The sequence below is a fragment of the Paramisgurnus dabryanus genome, chromosome 12 (genome assembly GCF_030506205.2).
Source record: "Paramisgurnus dabryanus chromosome 12, PD_genome_1.1, whole genome shotgun sequence".
Lineage (NCBI taxonomy): Eukaryota > Metazoa > Chordata > Actinopteri > Cypriniformes > Cobitidae > Paramisgurnus > Paramisgurnus dabryanus.
Genome location: NC_133348.1, coordinates 9656958 through 9683023, shown reverse-complemented (window position 1 = coordinate 9683023; position 26066 = coordinate 9656958). Strand labels below are relative to the sequence as shown.

General features: G+C 37.7%; 2 protein-coding genes across 3 annotated transcripts in view; one reads left to right on the top strand and one right to left on the bottom strand.

Annotated features, from left to right (window-relative positions):
* xrn2 (5'-3' exoribonuclease 2) overlaps positions 1–21533 on the top strand; it is a 33818-nt gene extending 12285 nt beyond the window's left edge. The window contains exons 18-31 of one of the 2 annotated variants that reach the window (XM_065256574.2): positions 1209–1344; positions 3421–3528; positions 3681–3770; positions 4041–4113; positions 4212–4295; positions 4407–4504; positions 4738–4817; positions 4945–5001; positions 8561–8629; positions 8739–8867; positions 9118–9269; positions 18048–18108; positions 21073–21194; positions 21300–21533. In XM_065256574.2, the coding sequence (XP_065112646.1) occupies positions 1209–1344; positions 3421–3528; positions 3681–3770; positions 4041–4113; positions 4212–4295; positions 4407–4504; positions 4738–4817; positions 4945–5001; positions 8561–8629; positions 8739–8867; positions 9118–9269; positions 18048–18108; positions 21073–21194; positions 21300–21307 (1267 nt within the window). In that variant the 3' untranslated portion in view covers positions 21308–21533. Of the gene's footprint in view, positions 1–1208; positions 1345–3420; positions 3529–3680; positions 3771–4040; positions 4114–4211; positions 4296–4406; positions 4505–4737; positions 4818–4944; positions 5002–8560; positions 8630–8738; positions 8868–9117; positions 9270–18047; positions 18109–21072; positions 21206–21299 lie in introns of both variants that reach the window. The other variant, XM_065256573.2, reaches the window with a different exon arrangement.
* Positions 21534–22418: 885 nt separating this feature from the next.
* nkx2.4b (NK2 homeobox 4b) lies at positions 22419–24648 on the bottom strand. The gene is made up of 2 exons (XM_065255790.1): positions 23934–24648; positions 22419–23338 (listed from the first exon to the last, which is right to left on the bottom strand). The coding sequence occupies exons 1-2, from the start codon at positions 24274–24276 to the stop codon at positions 22764–22766; spliced, it is 918 nt and encodes a 305-aa protein (XP_065111862.1). The 5' UTR covers positions 24277–24648; the 3' UTR covers positions 22419–22763.
* Positions 24649–26066: the final 1418 nt, after the last annotated feature.

Here is a 26066-nt window from a genome sequence, read left to right as displayed (position 1 = left end):
TCTCACATTACAGGATAATCTGGGCCGAACTTCGGAGCCGATCAAGGTCCGTTGCCCGATTTTCCCTCGGATTCTCGGGAGGGGAAAATCGGGGTAAATTCGGCCCGATTATCCTGTGGTGTGAGCCAGGCATTAGTAGCTTCTGTAGCACGAACACAATCATGTAGTCCGCCATTATTGTTGTTGCTGTTACGTGTGATCCTGCCGACACATGATGTGATGCCGTTTTCGCTTCACAAAATTTACGGATTGGCTGTACACACGAAACCGCAAAGGGTGTCGATTTCAGATTTATCCACTTTAGGACCAGTTTCCAAAAGTAGCGGTTCCAGTCTCCCAAAATGTTGGATCTGTGTGGACGAAACGCCAATACGATAAAAAATGTATACGTATACAGTGATGCGCGTCTCCGTGTGGACAGCCCCTTAGTCTCTTAAAAATGAACGGTGGTTTAATTTTACCTGAATCCTTGCTGGAGGATAGAAGCAGAGAAGCGTGTGCTTCAGCAGTGGATCGTGCACTAATAAAGGAATATAATGGATTTAATTTCCTCAAAAAATTTGATGGATAACTTTTAGTGAATTGACATGAAGGCGAAGTATAACAATCTAAGTAGAGCACGTATAGCAGCACTAGTGAACACACACGGAGCAGTGGGCATTCACCGCGCCGCCCCGGTACCTTTACCAAGTTACCATCCATTATCTTAAATAACCTGCAGGAAACCATATAAGAGCATTATGGGAACGTTGTGTGTTTGCTGGTATGTTCTGAGACCGTAAGACTGATTGGTAGAATAATCAATCAGGCCCACTCGCCAATTGTTGACATCATCATCATCATCATCATCAATAATAATATATGTAATTTTTTTTAAACTGCACATTGCTAACAGCTACTAATACAGATAAGATTTGAGCGATTAGCTGTTGTGTTGAATTGGTATGCATGGAGGTTTTCTGTGTCCCTGGTGAGCCGCTGTAGAGGTTTACACCACACAGATGCATCTCCTCTCTGATTATGCGAGCAGGATTTCCACAGCACGTCAAAACATCCACCAAGGTGGAAAATAAGTTTCTCTTTGCCTCTTAACGCTTGTCGCTCTGGGCAATTCTCAAAGGCGTGCACATGCATAGAAGTGAGGCTGGGTCCTGTTTATTAATATATATATATTCAGTCTGAGATTGTAAAGACTGCGTGTTTCACAGGTTATGGGAGGAGGGCTGGAAACAGCGTTACTACAAAACAAAGTTTGATGTGGACGAGACGGACGACGAGTTCAGGAAGAAAGTGGTTCAGTCGTACGTGGAGGGGCTGTGCTGGGTGCTTAGGTACTATTATCAGGTCAGTAACAGGTACACACACACACACCTTTACACAGGTAACTGTGACTTAAACATCATCCAGAGGGTGTACGTGGGAATAAGTTCTTGATCCGATCAGTCACGTCTGGGATCAGACAGCTTTGTTCGGTGTTTGTCGTACTCTGTCAGCTAATTTGTCTTCAGCAGATCTCACTCTGATTAGAGATCAGTGTTGAGGGATTTGTGTGCAGTAATTGAAGATCTCACTAAATGCACGGCCTGTGTTCACGCTGTGTGTTTGGCAGATGAGAGCGTCCCACAGGGAGCACTGAACAGATTCTCTCTGCTGTGTCAGACGTGTTTCTTCCCTTCTGTTACACACACGCACGCACACACACACACGTGCACACACACAAATACACACGCACACACACTGTTGCATGGTAGATGATGGGCATTACTGCTGTGTGTGAGTGTTTAGGTGACAGATATCTGCATGACTTGTTTAGCCACATGAGTATCATTTCTGTTTCATCCTTGACAGATTTACATCTTAAACCAGGGCTCGCCAAATTTCAAAATCCCTGGTAGCCCTTCGGGCAGGGACTCAATTTTTGTTAGCCTGGAATGAATAAAAGTAGCTCAAATAAAAAACATTGTTTAATGTAGAATATTGATCAATTCTGGATTTCCATGCAAGCCAAATGTTCTTGCCCATCCACTAACTAATTTCCAAGGTTTGTTTTTGGTTAGCCAAAAAAAGTTTTCTTTAAGAAAATATTATGTTATTTTTTTGGTTAGTTTAACATTTCCCCAAGTTATTTTTAGGTTAGTTCATTACTGCTGCTCCCTACACTTTGCAAATGGAAAGTGAAAGTACATGTAAACACGCGCGCGCATTCAAACTTGATTTTAATACCCGATGCCCAAATTACATACAGGGGCGGTTTCCCGGACCAGGATTAGCTTAATCCAGGACTAGGCCTTAGTTTAATTAGGAAATATAACTAGTTTTAGCAAACATGCCTCACTAAAAACATTACCTGTGTGCATTTTGAGGTAAAACAAAGGGCCCTGATGTATTTAATATATGTAAGTGCAAGTTGTTTTCAGTTTGGAGAGCTCTTAAAAGTGTTTAAGTCTAGGACTAGTCTAATCCCTGTCCGGGAAACCGCCCCTCAATATATTACCTAATTAAATCTGAGCCCAAAATGCAAAAAACATTAAAATATTTGTCTAATGTAAAAAATTCTAAGATAGCCTGACGGGCAGGGTGGAGACACATTTTGGTAGTCCGACAGGAATTCACAATAGCCCCGGGATGTCGGGCTAGCGATTTTGTGAGCCCTGTAAACGGCTCCCATTTCAGAGCATTAAGCATGGTGGATTTTTATATCTGGGTATTTAATGTTATGCAGGGACACACAGAATATTTTTACAGTGGTAAATACATTTTATGGGAATTAGTTGGATATTTATATAATCTATCATATACAAACATGAATAAACATTTTGTTTGGTTATAAGCAGACATGCATGCAAGGGTAATAGAAATTTTGAAGCATGAACTGAATTTGCATTAAATCTTATCGTTTTAAACAAAATATACTGCAAGATTTTTTTTAACTACATTTTAAGTTGCACGTTATAGCCAACTTTGCAATTTTTTTCTAATTCCCACTTTATTCCCATTATTTTCTGTTAATTCATATATATTCCCATAATTCCTATGGAAAGTTTCCAGTCTTTTTGGCAACCCTACTATGTGACTCATACTCATGAATGCTTACACAGTGAATGGGTGCGAAAAGTGTCACTTCGAGTCGATGCAATGTTAAATGTTGATTTGATTTTTATATCATTGACAGAATTATTAATATGTTAAGAGTTAAATTCTTTGAGGTCTTCAGTAGGCTGATCTAAATGTCTTTTTGAGTGTAAACACTACATGAAATGTTGACATTGTGTCTCAAGGTTGAATGACGGGATAATGGACGACGCTTAAAATGACTTTGATTGATGGTCTTTGGGAATCAAGCTGTAATGGAAGATGTGTTTAATGTCTTTGTGAGATACAATAGATGCACTGAATGTGTGTCTTTTTTTCCTCTCACAGGGTTGTGCGTCCTGGAAGTGGTATTTTCCATTTCATTATGCACCATTTGCCTCTGACTTCAAAGACATCAAGGGGATGTTCACCGATTTTGAGAAAGGGACTAAACCGGTAATTTCAGAAACACTGATGACAAACTCACTTTACTTGACATTGTTTTGGGGCAACAATAATATACTTATTTTATATATTCTTATTTAAAATGATTTATGTGTTTTGTGTTGACACTTTATTTAGTTTTATACTGATGTCTTTATGTACAGTTTAAGCCTCTGGAGCAGCTGATGGGAGTTTTTCCTGCCGCCAGTGGAAACTTCTTGCCGACAACATGGCGAGCGTTGATGTCAAACCCTGTAAGTTTACGTCAAACCAATGAAATTAGTTCAGCTCACATTTGCAACTAGTTTGACTTGATTATGTCAGTTTGGGAAATAATGTATGTGAATTAGACATGACAGGTTATGTTTGATTTTGGAATAACATTAGAGCCACTATAAATATGACTATGTTATCAGTTTAGACAATTCAAATTAAGTAAAGAATTATTTGATATGATTTAGTTTAATAAATTTAAATTGATATTGTGTGTGTGGCTGACATGATTCTCTCTTCATCTATTTTAGGAATCTTCCATCATTGACTTTTACCCTGATGATTTTGCCATTGATTTAAATGGGAAGAAGTACGCCTGGCAGGGTAACCGATCAGATTTACCCATCACAGTCTGATAAACAACACTTCACCGTTTATACTTCTGTTTGAATTATGATTTGCTCGACTCCTCATTTTTTTAGGTGTTGCTTTGCTGCCATTTGTTGATGAGCGGAGGTTACGGGCAGCGTTAGAGGACGTTTATCCTGATTTGACCTCGGAGGAGGGTGAGAAGAGACAAATACTTTGATATTCACATTAAGTGTGTAGTCCTTTCAGAATGGAGTGTGATTTAAAGACACATTATCAGTGTTGATGTGATCTGTGGTTGTTTTCAGAGCGGAGGAACAGTTTAGGAAGTGATGTCATGTTTGTGGGTAAGGCCCACCCACTCTGTGACTTCATATGGGAACTGTACCGTGCAGAATCTCATGAGGTAAATAAAGTTTTTTTGTCTCTTTTTCTTATTTTTCCAACAGTCATAGTTCACTTTACATTTGACATGTGTACTTGAGTAGCCAAACAAACAAACCAAACTCATGACTCGGATCAGCACCAAAACCTCTAGCGTGTTATAAACTGGATTAAAATCTTCAGATTCAGTTTATGAGAAGAAATGGAGCGGACTGTCTCATTCAAACTCTCTTATTCTTGAATCTTTTCTTTTAGGACACTGAGATCCCTGCAGAATTTTGCCATGGAATCCAAGGTATATTAAATCTAGATGAGGCCCCTATTCTACCAGATAAGTAAGGAGACCATCTCTGTTTTTCTTCATGTGTTTTGTGTCTTGTCTTTACCTGGCCCGTGACTATAAAGACACTTGAGACTAAAGCTTAGCAAATCATGTCAACCTTGATTTTTCCTTTTTTCCAGACCGGTGCAGTCGCCCATCCCAACACTGAGAGACATCGCCACCAATTCTGCCATTGGGTAAGACTTACATTTACAGTACATATTTTCTGCGGTGATTTAAATGAAAATAAAAATTTCTGTAGGGCTGCATAACAATTAATAGCAAGTAATCGTTTGCAGAATAAAAGTTTTTGTTTACATCATATGTGTGAGTGTGTGTATAATGTATAATAATTATGTAACACACACGCGCACACACACACACATATATATATGAAGAGTTTGGTTCCAAAACGCAATAAATCCATTTTTACTAATTTGGATAAAAATGTGTTTTCTATACCAAGAAAGTGACAAGATGAAAACCACTATTTTCTGTTCTAAACTTTCACATAGCATCTTTAGATTATGAAAACATAAAATATTTAAATCCATAATTTGATTTTTAAAGATTTAGTATAAAAACAAATTATTTTTTTCCACAAAATGCAATAAATCCATGACAAGTTTTTTTCAAACTGCTATAAATCTATTGAATCAATATATAAGTGTGCATTCATCTTTACCGTGTTATATTCATTTAGTTGACTAGTGGTATACACTGATTGAAAAAAAAACATTAATGGCATTAATCAAAACGCTTAATTTGTCTATATAGTCATTGCTGCGGTTATACTTGACGTCATCACTTAACATTTTTTACAGCAATAAGCTGTAAAATGTTTTGGTCCTGCTCGATTTTCGTTGACTTTGAGTAAAATAATGAAAAGTTTTTCATAAGATCCTCTGAGGTCAATGTGTTACCATGAGAGAATCTTGATGCTGTCGGAAGAAACAAGCCCCCATTTCCCGAGTGCCTCTTGCGTAAATTATTAGATGTTGATGGCTTACGTTTCTTTCCCGTCACAGAAAACAACCACAGGTTTATCAATGCCATCAAAGTATTATTTTGTTTTTGTTTGTTTGTTGATCACAAAGTACAATTTAGTAGATGAGGAAAACTATCATTCTGTGTACTCAACGCGCCACCATTGTTTGTTTACAATGCGTGGAATTGTGCGCTGTGATTGGTTGAGCGGATTTATTGCATTCTGTAGAAAAGGAGGAATGGCGTTTATTGCGTTTTGGGGAAAAAGGTAGAAAAGATGACAGAATAACACGGCTAAGATGGGATTTTGCGTAAAATTAGGAATTTACTTTTAAATACTGACCTGATATAATACTGATTTTGGCAGTAACTCATTTAAAAAAAATGCAGTTTATCACGTTTTGGAACCAAACTCTTCAAATATAGACATGAGAAATAAGTATGTTTGTAATATAAATGATATATAAACATTAAATGTATATACACATGTAAATATATTAATGTAAATATTTCTTACATTTTGTTTTTAAGTGTGTGGATCCTGCTGGATTCTTTACATTTCCCACTGTGATGAATAAATTATAGGGATGTAACGATTCAACCGTGTGTCCCATTAAAAATGCCTGTCTGAAATTGATTCTGATTCGCAAGGCTGCGATTCTTTGTTTCCAGGCTTTCCGCGGAGTCATAAAAAGTCATAAAATGTCTTAAATTCAATAATAAAAATTTTAGGCCATAAAAAGTCATAAAAACATCCGGATTTTCCATACAAGGTCATAAATTACATTTAGCCACGTCTTAAATTTATATACTTGTTCATTCATTGTTGCCTTTCCCCACAAAAATGCGCTGGTGGCGGCATTCACTCGTTTTGCCTGTTGTAGTTCTGTCTGAGGAATCTGGGTGGGATAATCACAGCGTACCAGGACTACAAGGTCCATGCGGCAGTGCAGCAAACAGACTTGTCGGAAGTACTTCAGAAACCCACGGCCCCGCGCGAACTCCGAACTCTCGAGGGTCAGCTTAGTTGAAATCTCCGGTGCTGCGTCCGAAACCGCCTACTACATACTATATAGTACGCGAAAAGCAGTAGGCGAGGCGAGTAGTATGTCCGAATACATAGTATTCGAAAAACAGTATGCGAAAAGTACCCGGATGACCTACTACTTCCGGTTAGATTTTGCAGTGTGCATACGATGGACGCTTCACTATCCCATGATGCCCCGGACGAGGAGTTATCCAACGAAGAAGAAGAGGCACGCGGCTGTTTTCGCGCTAAAATGACACGACGTGATGACGACGTATGTCACGTGATGTAACAACATGGCGGATGTAGTACGTCCGAATCTCATTCATACTACCAGGATTCATACTATACAGTACCTACTGTTTTAACGCCAAGTAAGTAGGTACTTCATCTAATTCAGTACCTACTATACAGTATGCGGTTTCGGACGCAGCCCGGGTCTATCACAATATGAAACTTAAGTGTACATTTAATGAGCTATGGCTTGAAGACGGTGCGTTTAGTAGTTGGCTCAAACCATAGCAAACAATCGATATCAAGCCTATTGCACACTGTGTAAGAAGCAGGGTTCTAAATTAACACCCGCCAAATGCGGGTTGAAATTCATTTTGGCGGGTGTTAATAAAAACTTACTAGCCAGTTTGGCCGGTGATGCATGAGGCATTGCATGCATGATACATAAAGCTCGTTCTTGGTCATTTATCCCTCTAGCAGTACTTCCTACATTTCCCATGAACACTGTGCCGTAATGCTACGTGATGATGTTTCATACGCCAATTGGCCGCACGCAGTTTGCAGCGAAACCAGGTCATAAATTTAAATCATAATGGTCATGAAAAGGTCTTAAAAAGTCTTAAATTTGACTGAGTAAACCCTGCAGAAACCCTGTGTTTCATGCACAGCTTGTGCGTGTACTACGGCATTTGGTCAGTAGGAAGTCCTTATCAATCTAAAATCATAACGAGTCAGAGTCGTTTATAACGTGCATTTAAAAAAGCAACACTCGTTAAACAAAATCATTTAAAATATTCTTTACCATGAAAATACCTGAAACAATTTAAAGAACAGCGATATAAATATTCCTATAGACATTTCCTGAAATAGCGTTTGTAATGCTACTTCTTCTGTGGCACAAAGGGAGTTTCTGCACGGGAGCGCCCCCTGGCGTTAGGATGTGCCTGGATTTCACCGTAATTCATTCAAATTCATTCATTGAGAAAACGCGCATTTGCACGGTTAATCGTTACACCCCTAATAAATTATTTATCTATCAATCTTGATGTGTAATCCAAATGAATGACCGCTAATTTGATTTACACTGTTTACTCGATTCAGTATTGAAATTGATTCATGTTGATGGATTTCACTGTTACTGCCTGATTCAGATCATTAATGTTAAAAAAACACTTATTTTTTTTTTTATCCTTTAGTTTTACTCATTTGTGTCATATGCAGACATAGTCTTGTTACAGATACAGACTAGTTTATTTCAGGAGGAACCAGGGTAGATTTCTAGTCTTAGACCTTGAAACCTTGACAATGTGCTGCTAATATTTGCAGATTTCTTTCGAGGTCAAAGGCTTTGTAAAGTTCTAAGTTGTTCTGAACTAAAACTCTGGACCGATGCATTTAATGTGAAGGCTTCTGATATGAGATGTTGTGCATACAGGCTCTTACAAATTACCAAATGTCTCTCTTTAGTTCAGATGTTCAATACTTGTGCTTTCTTTCTTTTTTGGCAGAATCAAATTCAGGGATCCACAGTTTGCTGCTGATTATGTGTTCAAGGCTATTGTGTTGCCAGGGGCAAAGTAAGTACAGAATCTTATATCACACACACAAAATACTGGAGGAGATTTGTCTCTCTTACCTCAAACATCCTTCAACCCTTTTTTAAATGGAAATAATTTTGCTCTTCAGAATCCCTAACAAGGTTTTGAAACCAGGAGACTGGGAGAGGAGTAACAGCGGCCAATGGAGACCTCAACTTGGGTTCAACCCGAACCGTCAACAAGCTCACCTGGGCCAATCAGGTTTCAGAGCGCTGAAGTAAGTCTTGAAATAATAAAGTACTATCTAGTGTGATAATCCTATATTCATCTGCTTGATTTTTTTGTTTTAGTAATGTTAGTGGAAACGTAAAATAATTCATCATAAAACCTGCAAATGAAACATCTGTTGAGTTTAGTCCTGAACAATAAGAGGTCAATGTTGAGGAAAGGAGATATATGCAGATTAATGTTCTTTGTTTCTAAAGCTTTTGTTGAAAACATAATGTTGAACTCTTTTGGTTTTGCAGTCACCACGTGAGCAGAAATCAAGGTCCCGGTCTCTATGGACCCGGTCCACCACACAGGAGTCAACAGGGCGGTCAGTTCAGCAATACCCCACCTCCTCGACACTACGGTCAGGGAAACTATGGTCAACCACACAGAGGCTCTTCAAACCAATGTAAGTTTTAATAATGATTCAAGGAGGTTTAATGCTGTTTCATGTATTCTGATTTAACATGCATTAACACGTTTAAGGAGATGTAATCCTCATGCTAAACAAATGCAAAGTGTCAAAAAAGCAGTCGAGCGTGAGATATTCCCCATATTCCTTTTATGGGCACTTCCTTTGGAAAAACACGCCCACATGTCAATCAGAGCGATGACGCTCATTAGCATTGTTCCAGACATCACTGCACGTGACAGATTTATTTTATATCAAGACTCAACAATGGCATGAAAGAAGAGTGTTTTTGGATGTAAGGAGAATAATGACTTCAGCTTTCCAAGTAAGCCAGCGGCGTTTTGTGTGTGTTTGTTTAACGCTGGATTTTGTTGAAATGGGGTGGTCTCAACTGGGTCATGAGTCGCAGGCGGCAAGTTAATTTGTATCAAATGTTTGTGTTTTGTTGGCAGTCGGCACATAACTGCACTTAATGTAAACAACATAAACGTGTATTGAATCATAAGCTATCTAGAGATAGTGGGATAATGGTTTGTGTGTGTTGCTTGCTCATGACTCCATCCTCCCACTTCAATAGGTTTATTATGGATTGCTTAAAAGCGCGGTGCATGATCTATGAATGCCAATGTTGATATTTGAAATCACCTAAACAAACAAACCCTACCCCAATAGAATCTGGACCTTCTTTTGATAGACCCGCTCCACACATACAGTATGACACGCCCCTTACTGCTGATTGGCTACAAGTGTTTTGGTAGTCGGCTCCACTCCCTTTTCCAAAGTGTTTTCAAAAATCATGCACACCGCCTTTAAGACATGACGTGCAGTCTTTTTTTGTGCAATGCTACTTTAGCTTTTTGATTGGTGCTTTGCAGCAGTTAAAGTTAAGATATCTGTAAAAAAAAGAGCACGCACTTAGGAAAGGTGTGAAGACACGTGTGAGTGACAGAAAGTTTACAGCTTAAATTTCACTCAACATTCTCTGCGGGTCAAATGCATCCCTTCAGTAAGATCACGGATCAACTACGATCCATCACGATACCTTCAAAAATGCATCAGAATTGATATGGAAGGTGCTGTAAAATATCAATACAGGGTTCCCACGGGTCCTTGTAACTGTTGTTCCCTGAGAACGGAACGAGACGCTGCGTCTCCCTTGTCATACTTCCTGCGTCCCTGATAAACTTACTGACTCGCGCGCCACCCTGTCTTTGTTGTTAAAGGCACACAAGGCAAGTCTGAGTATTATTTCTCTACTAGCTCCCCCTAGTGTCTGGGAGTAAATGCGTTCTATATCTAAGACTATACGAGACTGAAGGACACCGGGTCGGATACAGCGAACTTGCAAGTGGGGTATTCTTCCTACAGACGGTAGGGGCGGGCGAGAGAGTCTTCATTCGTCATGTAATGAGTCATTTAACCATATACCGACTTACGAAGATGATTTATTAACATAAAAATGCTGCCTTGTGTCCCTTTAAGCCTCACCATTGGTTTAATTTGATATACACATTCAGACACACTTACCCCTGGAGGTGTCCCCAAAGTGTCGCAGCGCGAGTTCACTCAAAAGGCAAATATAACAATGTATCTTAAAAGGTAACACAATGTAAGCTTGCTCTCACTTGAAATGTGTCCCCACATTTAGTCCTTGAATTTGAGGGTGTTGGACCTGGAAAGTCCTTGAAAGGTCCTTGAATTTGAAGTTAACTAAGGTGTAGGGATGTGACGAGATCTCGTGCGACGATTAAATGTGTATCGCGAGATTTGTTGTGTAGGTGAAATTCTGGCCGTTTCTCAAAAAAAGGCTGCATCCTTCGGAGGTCGCATTTTTAAACTGCATTTACTTCATAAAGACTGTCTTTTTAGAGACTAACAATTATAAAGTTTACTAATAATTTAGTTAATCGCAAATTGTTGTAATATGCTCACGACTTGCGAATGTAATGCTCAGTTAATGATCTGAAATAAACCTTAATGACGTATGCAGCCTGCATATGCGACCTCCGGAGGAGGCAGTTGCAGGCGCCTTTTTTAAATGATATTCTATGGGCATGGAGCGTTTGCGCACTGTTTATGCGCGCTGAGCGCCTTGCGGTTTTTGCCGGCGGCCGCAGCACGCGCCTTTGAAGGAACGCTGAGAGCGGAGAAGCGCCCGACGTCATTCGCGTCTTTCCATTGTCCACTCGAATGAGGGGAGATGCGGGCCTTACGTTGTGGTGATGAGGGAAGTTTACAGTTGCTTTGAAGAACCGGACTCCACTCGCTCACTCTCTCCTGCGTGTTTGTGCACCTCTCACCCTCAAACAAGGTCAGATCAAGCATCCTCTTTTTAAAGTTTCTGCTAATATGACAGTCAACAGCAAAAGAGCGCACGCTTCAATATTTGATTGACAAGACAGCTGACTAGGTGGTTGCCTAGCAATATTAAAAGCCGCGTCGACACGCACTGCTCTTTTTTTTTTTAAAGGCAATGCGTCGCGCCTTGCGTTTCCAAGCGTTTAAAGCGTGGTTGGTATAATTAGCCTCTTACAGTGCATGCATTATATTCTGTCTTTTACTGCATTTGCTTTTTTGTTTGGGTTTCCAATAATGTTCGTTTGGGAGCTCGTATGAAGTCTGAGACGTGTTGTGTTTTTCTGTAGATCAGTGTCAGATGTGAAGTCTCAGCAGATTAAACCATCACAGAGTTTACATGATTTAATGTCTGCATGTTCATTTCTATTGTAAAGAAATGGACGTATATTAAATATTCAAATGGATTTAAACATTGTTTGGCTAAAAAATAAGCGTTTTTTTCCCGTCTAAAGTGAAAGTGAAAGTGAAGATAGCATCCGAGAGACGAGTCTACTATCGCCCCCTGCAGGCATTTGTTATAATATATACATAATGCTATTTATTTATAGACCACAAATGTAATGTGTTTGTTAATGTAATGTTGTTTAACGTAACTTGGTTTTAATACTTTATTTGAACCAATTATTATTGCATCTTCGTTATTATGTAATTTTAAAGGCTACTGCTCACTTGGGTCTATTTTTATTACCCAAAAATAACAAATTACTTCATTATCAGTTAGTAAAATAATTGTTAGGGGCAGTCCTTGATTAGTTAAAACATTTAAAAATAACATGATTTCAGTTTCTTATTCATTTATTTTATCGTCTCGTTCTCGTGAACCCAATCTCGTGTCTCGTCTCGTCTAGTGGATTAAGTGTCTCGTCACACCCCTACTAAGGTGTGGGAACCCTGTAAATATTTTGAACCCCGCACTAGTTTGGACAATATCGCCCAGCCCTATACTCTTGTATACACATGCGTGACTTGTGTCAGTCAATCAATACAGTACAAAAATCCACCGGTGCACATACTATTCCAATGATGAAATTGGTTTTATGCACTGTATGCGGACCCTTGCGTATGTGTAAACAGTGAAGTATACACAGACATTAATAGATATGTGGCAGTTATTCTTTTTGAATGTAAATCTTTTTATATTTATTTTTTAAATAACAGGAATGAAAGCATTTACAGTGTTGTGTTACAGTCGCACATCTCTTTGTGTCTGTGTGTTTATCAATATCTTTCAGTACTGTAGTTACACTATCGAGAGAGACACACACACACACACACACACACACACACAGTACATTGAGCATCTGTCTGTAGACGTCGGCGTTGTCCTTCGAGCTCCTCTCTACGCTCACTTTGATGTGCCAATTTGCAAGTTGATGAATAATCTCATCTGTGGGCGAGTGGTAGCCGCCCTGCAGACACTTGATGCAAATGGAGGTTTGGGGTTGGCGTTGATCATCGCAGCTCTTCAGTAGCCCGTGTGTGCTGCGGCCCGACGCTGAAACATCCAATTAAACATACAGCCCACTGACTGTCCGGACACACGCTTCAAGTGTCTCTGAATAAAGCAATCAAAGAAAATACTCAAAGTGAAACCCTAGTTCACCAATTTTCATTTGAAATTCGAGATTAAATTTGCATGTTTTTTGACTACGTAGTGTTTAAGAGCTAAAATGATCTGATGGTATTTAAATCATCCATACATGATCATCTTATTTACTTGTACTCACCCATCGTTTTTCCTTTTTGAGTAGGGCACAAAACAATGTTAATGTTTCTTATATCTAAAGCTTTATATGCTATTGGAGATACCAAATAGGCTTGCAAATTTCTGGGAATTTTCAAGGCTGGAAGCTTTCCATGGGAATAAACTTGAAAATAAATTGCATAGTTGCCTATAACAGGGAACTTAAATGTAGTAAAAAACATTTGCAAATTTTGTTTAACACAAGAAGATTTAATGCAGTTTCAGTTGAATTTCTATCCTTCAGATGCACACAGCACACGGGTTACTGAAGGGCCATTAAGGCCACACCCCCTGCATTCTTCTATTACATGCACAGATCATTTCTCGTTGATTTCTTTGAAAATTTATGAGGTTTAGCTATCATGTAGCTCGCTCAAGCTGTGATTCTCTGTCTTCATTCTGCTAGTCAGTTTTTATCATACAGAATTACTGTACCACCTTAAACTAAGATTAATGTTTTTAAAGAAAGTCTCTTATGCTTATGAAGCCTGCGTTTATCTGATCAAAAATGCCTGATGTGCAATGTATGCAACTTAGCTAAGAAATAGAGATGAACTCACTTAAGTCACTTAAGTTAAACTGATCCATCAAATCCTGTCCCAATAACGATGTAGCTTTGCATGAATGAATGAATGAATGCTTGCTAGAATTAAAAACGCTGAATTAAATTATTTATGCTTATTAGTAGCCTCATAAAATCACGTTCATATGGCTGTTCACTTACCGGGTTGAAGGCTGAAATGCAGCCACCACATTTAAATAACTTTTAACAAGATTTACTACATTTACCAGATGATAAACATTATTTGGTCTGGTGATATTAATGAATTATTTATTTCCTCTGCAAGCTGTCGCATAGTTAATGTGTGAGTAAAAGCCTAGATAAACGGTGCTTTGTCAGCCATTTCATAAACTAGAACAACAAAATATGAATTATTCTGACATATAAGCTGTTTTGTATGTTCATTTCCTGACAATGTATTATTCCAGTGATATTATTCATTAATATTAATATTATTCTTCACTCTTTCAGACCTTTATTTATTACATTGTATACAAAGAGGGGTTTTGTTCAATTCAGTAGTAATTGTGTCAAAAACCGTAGTATAAGTAAGGAATAATTGACGACTGGCCATTGAATTATAAGAAAATAATGCACACCCAAGGTGCAATGCGGCACGATGCGAAGCTGATTTATTTTCAAACAATTCAAAGGACCGGAGTCAGTTATTCCTCTTATACCACAAACATTGCTCTGGTGCCAATTTTTAAGACATCTGACAAGCTAGGTGTGCGGTTATCAGAAATTAATGCATACCCACATAACCCTTCTCAGCCAATCAGAATACAGCATTCAACAGACCCCTGGTATAACAGTAAGTAAAAGTCGGTTCAGCATATCTATCGGTTGTCGGGCACATAAGCATTCAAATATTTGGTATCGGTTATAAAAAGTCAACAACACATCCGTTAACCAAAACACTGCTAAACTTTATTAATCGCTCGGCCTCATGCATCCAAACCTCTTCCATAACGATTAAAGTTTTATGACAATGATTTTATTTCTTAAGTAGTTTAAGAAGAGCTTGTTTATTGTGTATATAATCTGTTGTTGTGTGTTTGTGTCTGTGGACCACAGAGAGTAAAATCCTGGTTAAGTTTCTCCAGCTCCTGCAGTGTTCGATGAATGCAGATCTTAAGAGATGAGCTCAAGTCTTTTGTTAGTTTTAATCAAACCAGCTGGTGTCGTGTATTACAGTCCTGTGCTCTTTATTCTTTAGATATTGATCATGTGTGTTGTAGAGGTCCATTACAGAGTTCAGTGTGTGTGCGTCTGTGCTCGGGGAAGTTGTAATCCCTGTGTTAAGCTAATGAGAACACCGTTTACTGTTGTGTTTTAATGCGTAATCCTGTTTGGGCTTTGTGTCAACTGGCTTTAACTTCCCAATATGCAGTCTGCGGACGGTGTAGTGGGTTTATAAAGAGCAGTGATTTCTTCTTTGGTTTGATTGAATGTAAGATGAACAGAGATGAATTAAGGACCGATAATGGGTCTGTAAGTGGGTGGTCCGGTCGCTCTTTATCTATCTGGTCATTAGATCACACGCTGGATTTCTGAGGTGTTTATTGGGTACAGAATTAAATGTCTGGGCCAGCTGACAGGATTTTGTTCAGTGATGACAATTAAAGCAGAAAATAATTGGACTTGTGCGCATTTACAATGGAAGTCTGTGGGGTAAACATAAAAATATAAACTAACTGTAAACCAGTTGTCTTCAATTATTCTTCGAGGGCCAGATTTAAAAAAAATTAACTGATGCAGGCCAGGCTTTTACCCATATTTTTCACATTTTATACATTTTTACTTATTATTATTATTATTATTATTATTATTATTATTATTATTATTATTATTATTTAGTAGTATTATTTAGTATTTATTAATGTTATAACTTGGTTTTGTTACTTTTTGTTACAGGTCATATATTAAAAAAACAAGATCTTGTATCCAGTATTTTGCCTTTTAATTCCTGAAAACTCATATTTTCTTACTTTATAATATTTTTAAAACAATTGCAGTTTAAGGCTTCAGTCACACCAAAAGCGCTTTAAACGCTTGCAAACGCAAGGCGCGACGCACTGCCTTTTTTAAAAAAAGGGCAGTGCGACGCGGCTTTTCATATTGCTAAGCAACCACCGAGTCAGCTGTCTTGTCAATCAAATATTGAAGCGTGAGCGCTCTTTTGCTGTTAACTGTCATATCAGCAGAAACTTTAAAAAGAGGACGCTTGCTCTGACCTTGTTTGAGGATGAGAAGTGCACAAACACGCAGGAGAGAGTGAGCGAGTGGAGTCCGGTTCTTCAAAGCAACTGTAAACTTCCCTCGCCACAACGTAAGGCCCGCCTCTCCCCTCATTCGATTGGACAATGGAAAGACACGAATGACGTCGGGCGCTTCTCCGCTCTCAGCGCTCCTTCAAAAACGCGTCCGCGGCAGGCGGCAAAAAACCGCAAGGCGCTCGGCGCGCATAAACAGCGCGCAAACGCGCCCTGCCCATAGAATATCATTCAAAAAAGGCGCCTGCAACTGCCATAAACGCTATTGGTGTGACTGGCCCCTAACAATGCAAGAGCCAAATGTCAATAGTTCAACTATGAACATTGCATTAATAAGTGTAAGTGTAAATAATCGCATGTATTTTTGTATAGCACTAACTGAAGCTGTTAAACAACTTTTGTTTATAACTGTTTACAACATACAGTCAGTCTTCTAATGACTGAAATTGCACTTATCTGTTTTCTGTATTAATATTTTAAATAAATATATAAATATATGCTAAACCTCCTTTAATTTTACACTACAATCGGACACGACTGTCGAAGTTCGCCCCCTAGTGGCAGTTGTAATAAAATTTCAGTTTAATAGTAAATCCATGTCAATGTGGAAGAGAAGCTTATACCTTTAATCTACAAATATATTTATAGTTAAAAATTAGCTTGTAACATTATTGTTATAAAAAAGCATAACATACAAACTAGTGTAATCACAATAACTTATTGCGAAATTTAAAAATCAGTACCGATAGTATTCAAACTGATGATGTGCTGCAGTCACAATCCTGTTGGCACCGCTTCCGACTTTCCTTCTGGTTTATCGTCCATTATTTATCATGTACAGTATAAAGGCGGCTTTAAAATGACCATGTTTATTTTAAATCAGACAAAGATGACCGGCTGGCCGGATGAAGACGATTGGACATACGTAACAATGTTTTGTATGATGCACATTTTTAAAAAGTTTTCTCTTTAGGGAAGCTCATCTCTTACATGGAGAAAAAACCCAAAGTAATAATTTCATAATTCATCTTAATGACACATTTGGGAACAAAATAGTAAATTTCTTTCAAAGCTTTTAGTGCACTGGTCATAGATGAACTATTGTAAATGCATATTTTGTTTGATTTTGTGTTTCAAAATGATTTTTTGTGATTAAGCCCGTCACAGATTCTAGATCAGAAACATTCCCATTCCAAGCCATAAAATCCCATCGGCTTCCGAATACAGAATCGTTTCTTTCTCATTATGTCTTCACCTTCAATCCCACGTTTGTAAATGACAGCTTTTTTTCTTTTGGACTGAAGTTCTTGTCTTTGTCTCCGCTTCAGTCTCTATAAAACAAACAGCTCGGTCCTGCAGCTGGTGATCGCCTTGGCAACGGTGGATTGGAAAGAAGCCGCTTGATACTTTTTTTAAAGTCTGTCTTTGTGAAGGACCTGCAGCTCTGGAACTAGAGCACTTGAGTCGGCCACAGCGTCGGCTGATGAATGCTTATTTCATTTAGCACCGCAAGAAATGCAAATGTGGCACTTTTGACATCCCTCCCCCCCTCCACCTCCTCATCCTGGCCCTAAATCCTGTTCATATTTACTGAACAACACAATTCAGTTCAGCCCGTGTTTCCTACAGCGGATACAAACTAAGTCAATCAATTGTGTTTTATTTATTTCCAGTCTATTAAGGAAATGATTGATTTTTTAACAGATGGATATAAATGTAAAGACCCCATAACCTTTGTATTGCTGCTAACACAATGGCATGAGTATGAAAACCAAGCGCTAATATGATTTAATAATACAGATAAATGAAGTCATCGTCCATTTTTCTGTTTTCAGATTCCAGTCAACCTGGGTTTAATCGTCCTCCAACACCAGCAAACCCAGCACCATATTCAAGGTAAGACAGATAATGTAATCTCCACACGAATAAACAAATCTAAGTCACCATCCATTATTATATAGAATAAACTTCAGTCAATAAAAGACATCTCCTGTGATGTGTCCCAGTCGTCTTCCTGACCCGTATAGGATACAAGTTATTAATGTTCTTCATGTGGGGGCCGGACTGGAATGAGTTTGTGTGCAAGCTAAACAAATTCTCTCTTAAAGAGATCTGCAGGATTTAATGAGGCAGCACTAATGCCGTTTCGCTTCAGTTTTTCTTGTGTACAGGGGCCACTGGGGGCCGCACAGACTCGCCATTGATTCTGGCTCCAGACCACTTCAGAGACTAATCAGCTTCTTTTGGGTTGAGTTTTTAGGCCCGGGAGCCCATTGTGGCCCTGTGTCACCTTAGGTCAGTAGTTATTAGAGAGGAGTTTCTTTAACCGATCGGGAATGAAATGCATAAGGAACCAGGAGAAGGGATTACGGATTCCTCAGGAAGATTGTGACCGGTTTCAGTAATGAGGGATGCTGCTGTGTCTTTAGAAACTCACAGATGTTAGGAAGGTCACTCACCTGCTTTATATCCAAACGCATGTTGAAGACGTCTTAACGCGTACGCAAGGAAACAATCAACCTAACTACATTTCAACCTAAAAATAAAATCTTTTTCTTATATGATCCAGGGAAGGGATTTTTGGGATAATGTAGATTAAGTTGTCATAAGATAGTGATTCAAATTTTAAGGTAGATCATTGTTTTTTTTTTTTTTTGATAGGCTCAGCTTCAACTTAAAATTCAGTCATTTTCTCATCCTCATGTTGATCTAAACCTGCATGAATTTCTTTATTTTGATGAACACAAAAGAAGATATTTTGATAAATGTTGTTAAGCACAAAGTTGATGGTACCCATTAAATTCTATTGTATTTATTTTCCTACTATGGAATTCAGTGGTTACTCTCAGCTGTGTGCTTATCTTCTTTTGTGTTAATAAAAATAAAAGAAAAACTCGTACAGGTTTAGATCAACATGAGGATGAGAAAATTACAGAATTTTCTTTTCTTTTTTGTGATTTATCTTTTTAAGTTAGTTTAGAAATGAACTTTAACCATTTACAATCAGCAGGAAATGATTTAAAAATATCTGTTTCTAATAATAGACCAATTTCGTGTTTGCAAACAGAGATGACGTTTTTTGTGGGCGGAGCCAAACTGGTTGCAGAAAGTGACTGCTCCGCAGTAGGGTTGTGAAGTGTTTTAGCATTAAACCGTGATTTTTATGGATCCGGTGTTCTGTCGAAGTCTGATTCCTTTATGTTTCCCTTTAGTGCAATGTTTCTTATAGCGTTTTAATCACATTACGTTTATTTTTTTAGATAGATAAAAAGTTTAAATGGCTTGGCTACTGATATGCATGTATGTAATGTATATGTATTGTTCTTTTTTGCTAAATCAAATATTTTTACAGTCTGAATCGCTAAAGTACATGTAAAAGCAATACTATCATGTATTATATATAATAGCGATTATTAAATATTTCATAATTTTCCTGTTTTTTATTATTTCTTCCTTAATAAATTATAATTGTAACATGATAAAAGCGCTATAAGAAACACATGGAGGGAACAGACTTCGACAGAACACCGGACATCTCTACTTATTTTCTATTCTAATTATTAAAAGATTTCCAGATGATTTCCTCGCTCCATTCTGTCCGTTTAAGGGCTTATTGTAATCATAAACACCTACGTTTATCTTCAAATGATGTCTTTGACGATGGTATTCTATAAAAATGAAAGCCATCTTTTTTGGCATTCTTATTCTGACACTTAACAGCACAACCGGACATTTTCCAGTGAGTTATCTTGCTCTTTTCACTCGTGTCTAATTCATTTCCACTGTTTTTCTGCAACCGCATTGCGCGCGCAGCTTGCAGTGACGTAACTGTGACGTCTACTCTAAATTGGTCTATAACAAATAAGTTTACATGACTTATAGTGCAGTTATATTTTGTTTGTTTTTTATGTTTGTCTTAACAACAAATTTCACAGTTTTTCTTTCCTCTGACATTGTTAAACGCAGTGATGCTGTTAAATGAGTTCTAAGCTTGTGAAGTTTCCGAGCAAAACTGTCTTTGACCTGTTACCTTTTCTCTGTACCCTGAACCTGAACAGTACAATGTAGTTATTTAAAACTGAAAACTGTACTCAAACCACTGAAAAAAGTTTTTTCAAGTTAAAAGACGTGTGAATGTTTAACGATTTGACCAATTTGAGTTCCACAAACTCAATTAAAATGAGTTAAAGAATTAAGCTAACTTAAAATCTGTATTCATAACTTCCAAACAGCCTGATTTTAACAAATAATTACAAACTTTTGGTGGTTGTGATGAGTTTTATGGCATCTGCCAGTTAAGCTAAGAAAGAGTCTGGCACTGCAAATTTACTTCAGTTTAACAATAAATCAACATGATTGGCTGGTGAGGTTCCAGTTCCCAGCATGCTTTGCATGAGCCTGCATTACGAAAGTGATATCTTGTGTGTTTTTTTAATAATGAGACTCACTGGTGTTAAACATTCATTCATGTCAGAGATTAAGAAGAGTTTGCTATTTTTATTTTTGTGTTTCTCATTATTCAGAAGTGTTGTCCCTGTGCTTAGGCTGTACTGTAGGTCACATGTGTTGTTTTATCATATAAACTACAACTGTGTGAAGTCATCACTAAACTTCGTCTCTTTACATATGAGTCACATTGTCTGTTTCTGTGACTTGTGAACAAATAAAAAAATAAAAGGTTTGTTTTACCCCAAGTAGTGTTTAAGTACGCTATACCTAAAGCTAGCAGTTTATATTTAAGTTTGGATCAATTGTAAATATTGTTTAAATGTTTTTAGGGAATTGGTTTCCACAAAAGATGTATGTAAATAAACTCAAAGGTTTAGATTTCTCTGAACGTTTTGTAATTTGATCTGACAGGTATCAGCAGGGATCTCACGGGTGGGATCGATCGATGCAGTCTCAGGGTGCTGCACACCAGCAGAATCTTCAGAGGGGCAGAGGAGGTTGGGGGCCGCCTCATAATCAACATAACAGGAGAGGTGGACAGCAGGTCACATATCATGCATCACTTTATTTACAAATGCATTTTCCTTATTGTTTTAAGTTTTATATATGAAGCTCACAGAAGTCTTTGTGTCTTTCAGGGGTTTAATTCTGGACAGGAGTATGCTTTACCTCCACCATCCAGACGTTACAAGTGGAGCTGAACGCTTATCTGAACGACTTCAGAAGTTATTTTGTGTTGAAAACCACATTGTCTTTTTTCTGGCACTCTATTTGTTTGTAAAAGTTTTTTCTTATTTTACTGACAGTGTTCTTACGGAGTGATTTTTAAGAATATGCCTGTAAAACCTATAAAATACGCAGGTGACACAAGACTGCTGTGTTTGATGTTTTTATTGTTATTTTGGTTGAATTCTTGGTTCTAAAATATTTGTTTTAATCTCGATCTATTTATAAACCCTTAATTTGTAGCTGTGAGGAGCCAGATCAGTTTTAATATTTTAATACTGAACTGAATATTCATAGTGTGTTTGCTGTCAATTATAGATGCAGATGGACATGAGAGTCTGATTTAAAATGAGTATTGAATTAATTTCGATCAGACAATAATGGACTGAAACGAAATGTAGGAGAAAATCTGCAGCATCTGAGCAATTACACTTCATTCATTCGCCTAAATTTAGTACAATGGGGCAACTAAAAAATAAAGGTCAATACACGCAGAAATGGTTTAAATTAGGCCTATTTATAAACAAAAGGGTAATTGGGCAATCAAATGGAAAATACTGTATTGAAATGTTTCAACGAAATAGTTTAATTTACTTTTTGTAATCGTGTTTAATGGCTTTTAAAAATCGCGCTATAATTTCGCTTTTTCTTTCAAAATTGTGAAGTCATAAAGGGGCACATTTAAATTCAAACCATACAAATAATCTTTCTAAAATTAATTTATTGGTTTTATATTTTCGAGCCGATTATTTGTAACTCTCTTTAATGGGCTTATTGTGTAAATAAAGTTTGAAAGTAAAAAACACGATAAATAACTGCAGTTGGGTTGTTTTGATTTAAGCCTTCATAACTAAAATAAATACTTCATAACTAAAAAATACAACTAAGTAGCACAATATTACATCATTAAAACATGTTTTAAAAACTTGAGTTATCTCGTTTAGGGACCAAACTCTTTAAATATAATTAGCCTACTGTAGTTTATTTTGCTCTGTCCAACCTGAGAGAAACGAATAACATTTGCACTTAAATTGGTTTATTGTCAAATTCGCATGAGCTCTTTATCTCACACATGTGTAGCATTCATGTTTTTCATTTAAACTTACAAAAGACTTGAATAAAACAATCGTCGTCCATTTTGTTAGATATTTATAAACAACATTTCTTCATCTACAGCTTGTATTTTACAAATGCAACACAACTGATGTTTGGTGAATCCATCATCACCTTTTTTTTTTAGGTGTTCAGTCTCTTTCATACAATAATCATCAATCCATATCAACAGATGAGCTCCGCGTGTTTAAAAACCATTGAAAAACCGCGTGTCTCTAGAAATTCAGTCTGTCTTTGCACGGCAGCAGTGGATTTGTGGAACATCACCATGTTCTGCCGTACAGCAGGTTTGAGCTCATCATGTTACTGGTGTACTCCATGAGCGCAGCATCAGTCTGAGAGATGTTGTTCATCAGAGGTGGACTCGGTGACATCTCATCTAAATCCTCCGCTGAAGCTAAAGTCTCACTGCTCATTATCTGCTGATGGACAGCTGTCGGTGTACTGGAGCCGTTTTGACACGGTTTACCGTCTTTAACGAGCACGGGCACGGCGACGCGCCTCGGCGACTGTTGCGCGCAAAGGTTTCCGCTGGTGTCCTGCTGTTGCACGGTTTTGTCCTTCGCCTGGCGTTTCATTTTGTACCTGTGGTTCTGGAACCAGATCTTCACCTGGGTCGGTGTCAGGTGAATCATGCTGGCCAAGTGTTCTCTCTCCGGAGCCGACAGATATTTCTGCTGTTTAAATCGTCGCTCGAGCTCGTACACCTGCGCTTGAGAGAAGAGAACGCGACGCTTCCTTCGGGGCGCAGCGTGTAGAGTCACCATAGATTTACTCGCGTCCATTCCTGATAAAGTTCCCATGTTCATTCCCGCTGATGGGCCCATAAACCTGGAAACTTGAGAACAGAACAGGCAAATTACTTCTATTGTTATTTTAGTACTAATTTCATTATGATGATCTATATGCTATAAGAAAAACATTTGTGCAGCATATAAAATGCTGGATTGTAGGGTTAGGGTTACAATCCAGGTTACATCCTAACCCTAACTCCTGAACAAATAAATTAAACTTGTTCAAATTGTCCAATTATCAATATTATATCAATTATTTCATATCAAATATTATGTCAATATTTACATTATGTCAATTTAAAAGGCATTTTAGAGTGTGTGGAATTTGTATATCTATTTTTCTATTTCACCTTCTGAAACAATTTTACATTTCTCATGTGTTGGTAAAATGACAGTTAAAAGAAAACTTGGGTTGAAACAACCCGATTTTACTGTAAATAATGTAGATATTTCACTCAATTTTTGGGTTGAATCCTAGCCTTTTTTAATACAGCGTTTTGAAGCCTATTTAACACACTTTTCCAGGTGAAGTAGCTATTACAATCATTTAAACTGTTGGTTATACAATTAAATATTTAAAAGTTTCGTAGTTATGTAAAATTATTTTGATTCTGATTTCTTTCTGAAACAATAACTCACTTGTTGGATATCTTGGCTCTGGGTTCGAGCCGTACCAAGCCGTCGCCGTCGCGCCGTTCCTCATGCTCTCCTGGTATGAAGGCAGCTCTCCCATGGTGCCAATGGTCCCGTTGCAGTAGCTTCCCATTGCGCTGTGTGAGAACTGAGAGTGTTGCATGTGATAGGCGTTATGGCTCATGTTGTGCTGCTGCAGGTTTGACTGAGACACCTGAGTCTGTCTGTACAGAGGAGACGCCAGGCTCGCCGTGCTCTCCATGCCTGCAAACTTCTTAAAGGTCTCCTCGATCGGGCTCAAAATATCGCTCACTGAGAAAGGAGTTGAATGTTTGGGGCTCAATGACATGGTTCAGCTCGCCACCGAGTTCGCTGAAGCTGCCACAAGCCCGTGGATGTGCGCGCAACCGTCAAATGTCCGTCGTGCGTAACCGCGCTCTCTGATCGCCTTGGAGAGAGAGAGAGAATCCTGGGCGCTCTTATTTCTGCTGTATTCTTTACACACTGTAGATTTACGACAAACATGATGGGCGGAGCAATGAGCCGAGTGAGCCATTGACATCCCAGCAGAGTAATTGAAGAAAATACTCACGAACCAAAAGATATCCAAAGAATGTCATCGCAACGCTTCTGTTTACAAATCTGTATGATTTTGAGCTTTAAAGTGGAGTCCGCTTTTACGTCAATCTAAGCTTTTACATTATCATAAGTGATGCTTTCTATCCGAATGTTCTGTTTAATCATTCACATCCAAACATCTTTATACAAACTTGAGTGCACAATTTAAGATTTAATGCAACAAAACCGGACGACGAGTAGAGTGAAATAAGTCCCAGTTTCAAGCATTATGATATAGTTTATGCTGAAATCAGAGAAAGAAAACATTTATTTGGTTAGAAATTACAGCACCAAACCATCAATAATAAAATGTTTATGAACACAGAACGAATAAATCTCTATGGTAAAAGGAAAGAAGTTACTCTAAATATTCTGTCTCAAAATAAATGGTGTAAAATTAACATCGAAGACTATATTCCCAGACTAATCCCACAGTTTACCAATTAACCCTACAAATGTTATGAACCCTTTGGTCACATTAATATATGATTTGTTTCAGTAGACATCATTTACATTCATTCGTTTGTCTGATGAAATTTATAAGATGTTCTTTTTAAATTTCTTCTTTCGGTGTATGCAAATGAAAGAACCCTTAAACCCTGTTTAATATGAAGCCAGAGGGTTTGGCCAAAAACCAGCAGACGCAACTCTGAGCTTTCAGCTCCCCAGACCGACGAGAGAAACTTGGATTTTAGGTTTTAAAACACATTTTTACGAAGAAAAGGAAACATTCTTTAATTCTTCTGAAAGAATTTCTGCATTTACATCATTGGATCTCTATGAAGTCATATGTGCAGGTTCGCAATGAACACTCAGATAATCACAGAAAGGTAATGAAGTATATTTAAGTCTTATCTTTAAAAAGAAATGCTTCGGATTAGTTTTCTGAAAAACCTTTTATAAACAGAGGATTGTTACAGCAACGATACATGAATAAGAAAATGAACGGAGGAGTTTGCACAATACAGATAAGGACTGAGCATTAATGATTCAAAGCATCAAATGTTTTTCGTAAATAAATGAATTTTCTTTGTTTCTGTCGCATTGGAACAGATCTAAATACAGAGCAAAGAAATCAGAAAATATTTCATTTAATATTTGACAAAAACGAAAAATAAAAACTCAATATATTCACAATGTAATGATCTAAAACTCTGAAACTGTTGCATTATTTCCCAAGAAAAGATACCAGATTTGGGAAGTTGGGTAGGGGGTTGATGTAAATGAATGATAGGGTTTATCTGAAGATTTAAATAACCAAACTGGGAACTTCATTAAAAAAAGAATTAGATTTTGTTTTCAGACAGAAACATAAAGGAGAAAGGATGTTCAACGATACAAAAAACTAAAGTATTTATGAACATTTATTTCGATTTCATAATTTTAGCTGAATATTTTAAGTTGAAGCTGTTTTTTTTGTCAAACTGAATACTTAAAAACTTTGTTTCTGTTTTTCATTTAGCTAAATCTGCCATTTGTGACTACAGTCCGAATAATAAACAATGAAAATTTCTTTGTTTA

Coding starts and splice junctions, on each gene's coding strand:
- nkx2.4b (XM_065255790.1), bottom strand. CDS start 24,276: ATGTCATTGAGCCCCAAACATTCAACTCCTTTCTCAGTGAGCGATATT. Junction 23,339..23,933: donor AGAGCCAAGATATCCAACAA/GTGAGTTATTGT, acceptor TCTGTTCTCAAG/TTTCCAGGTTTATGGGCCCA.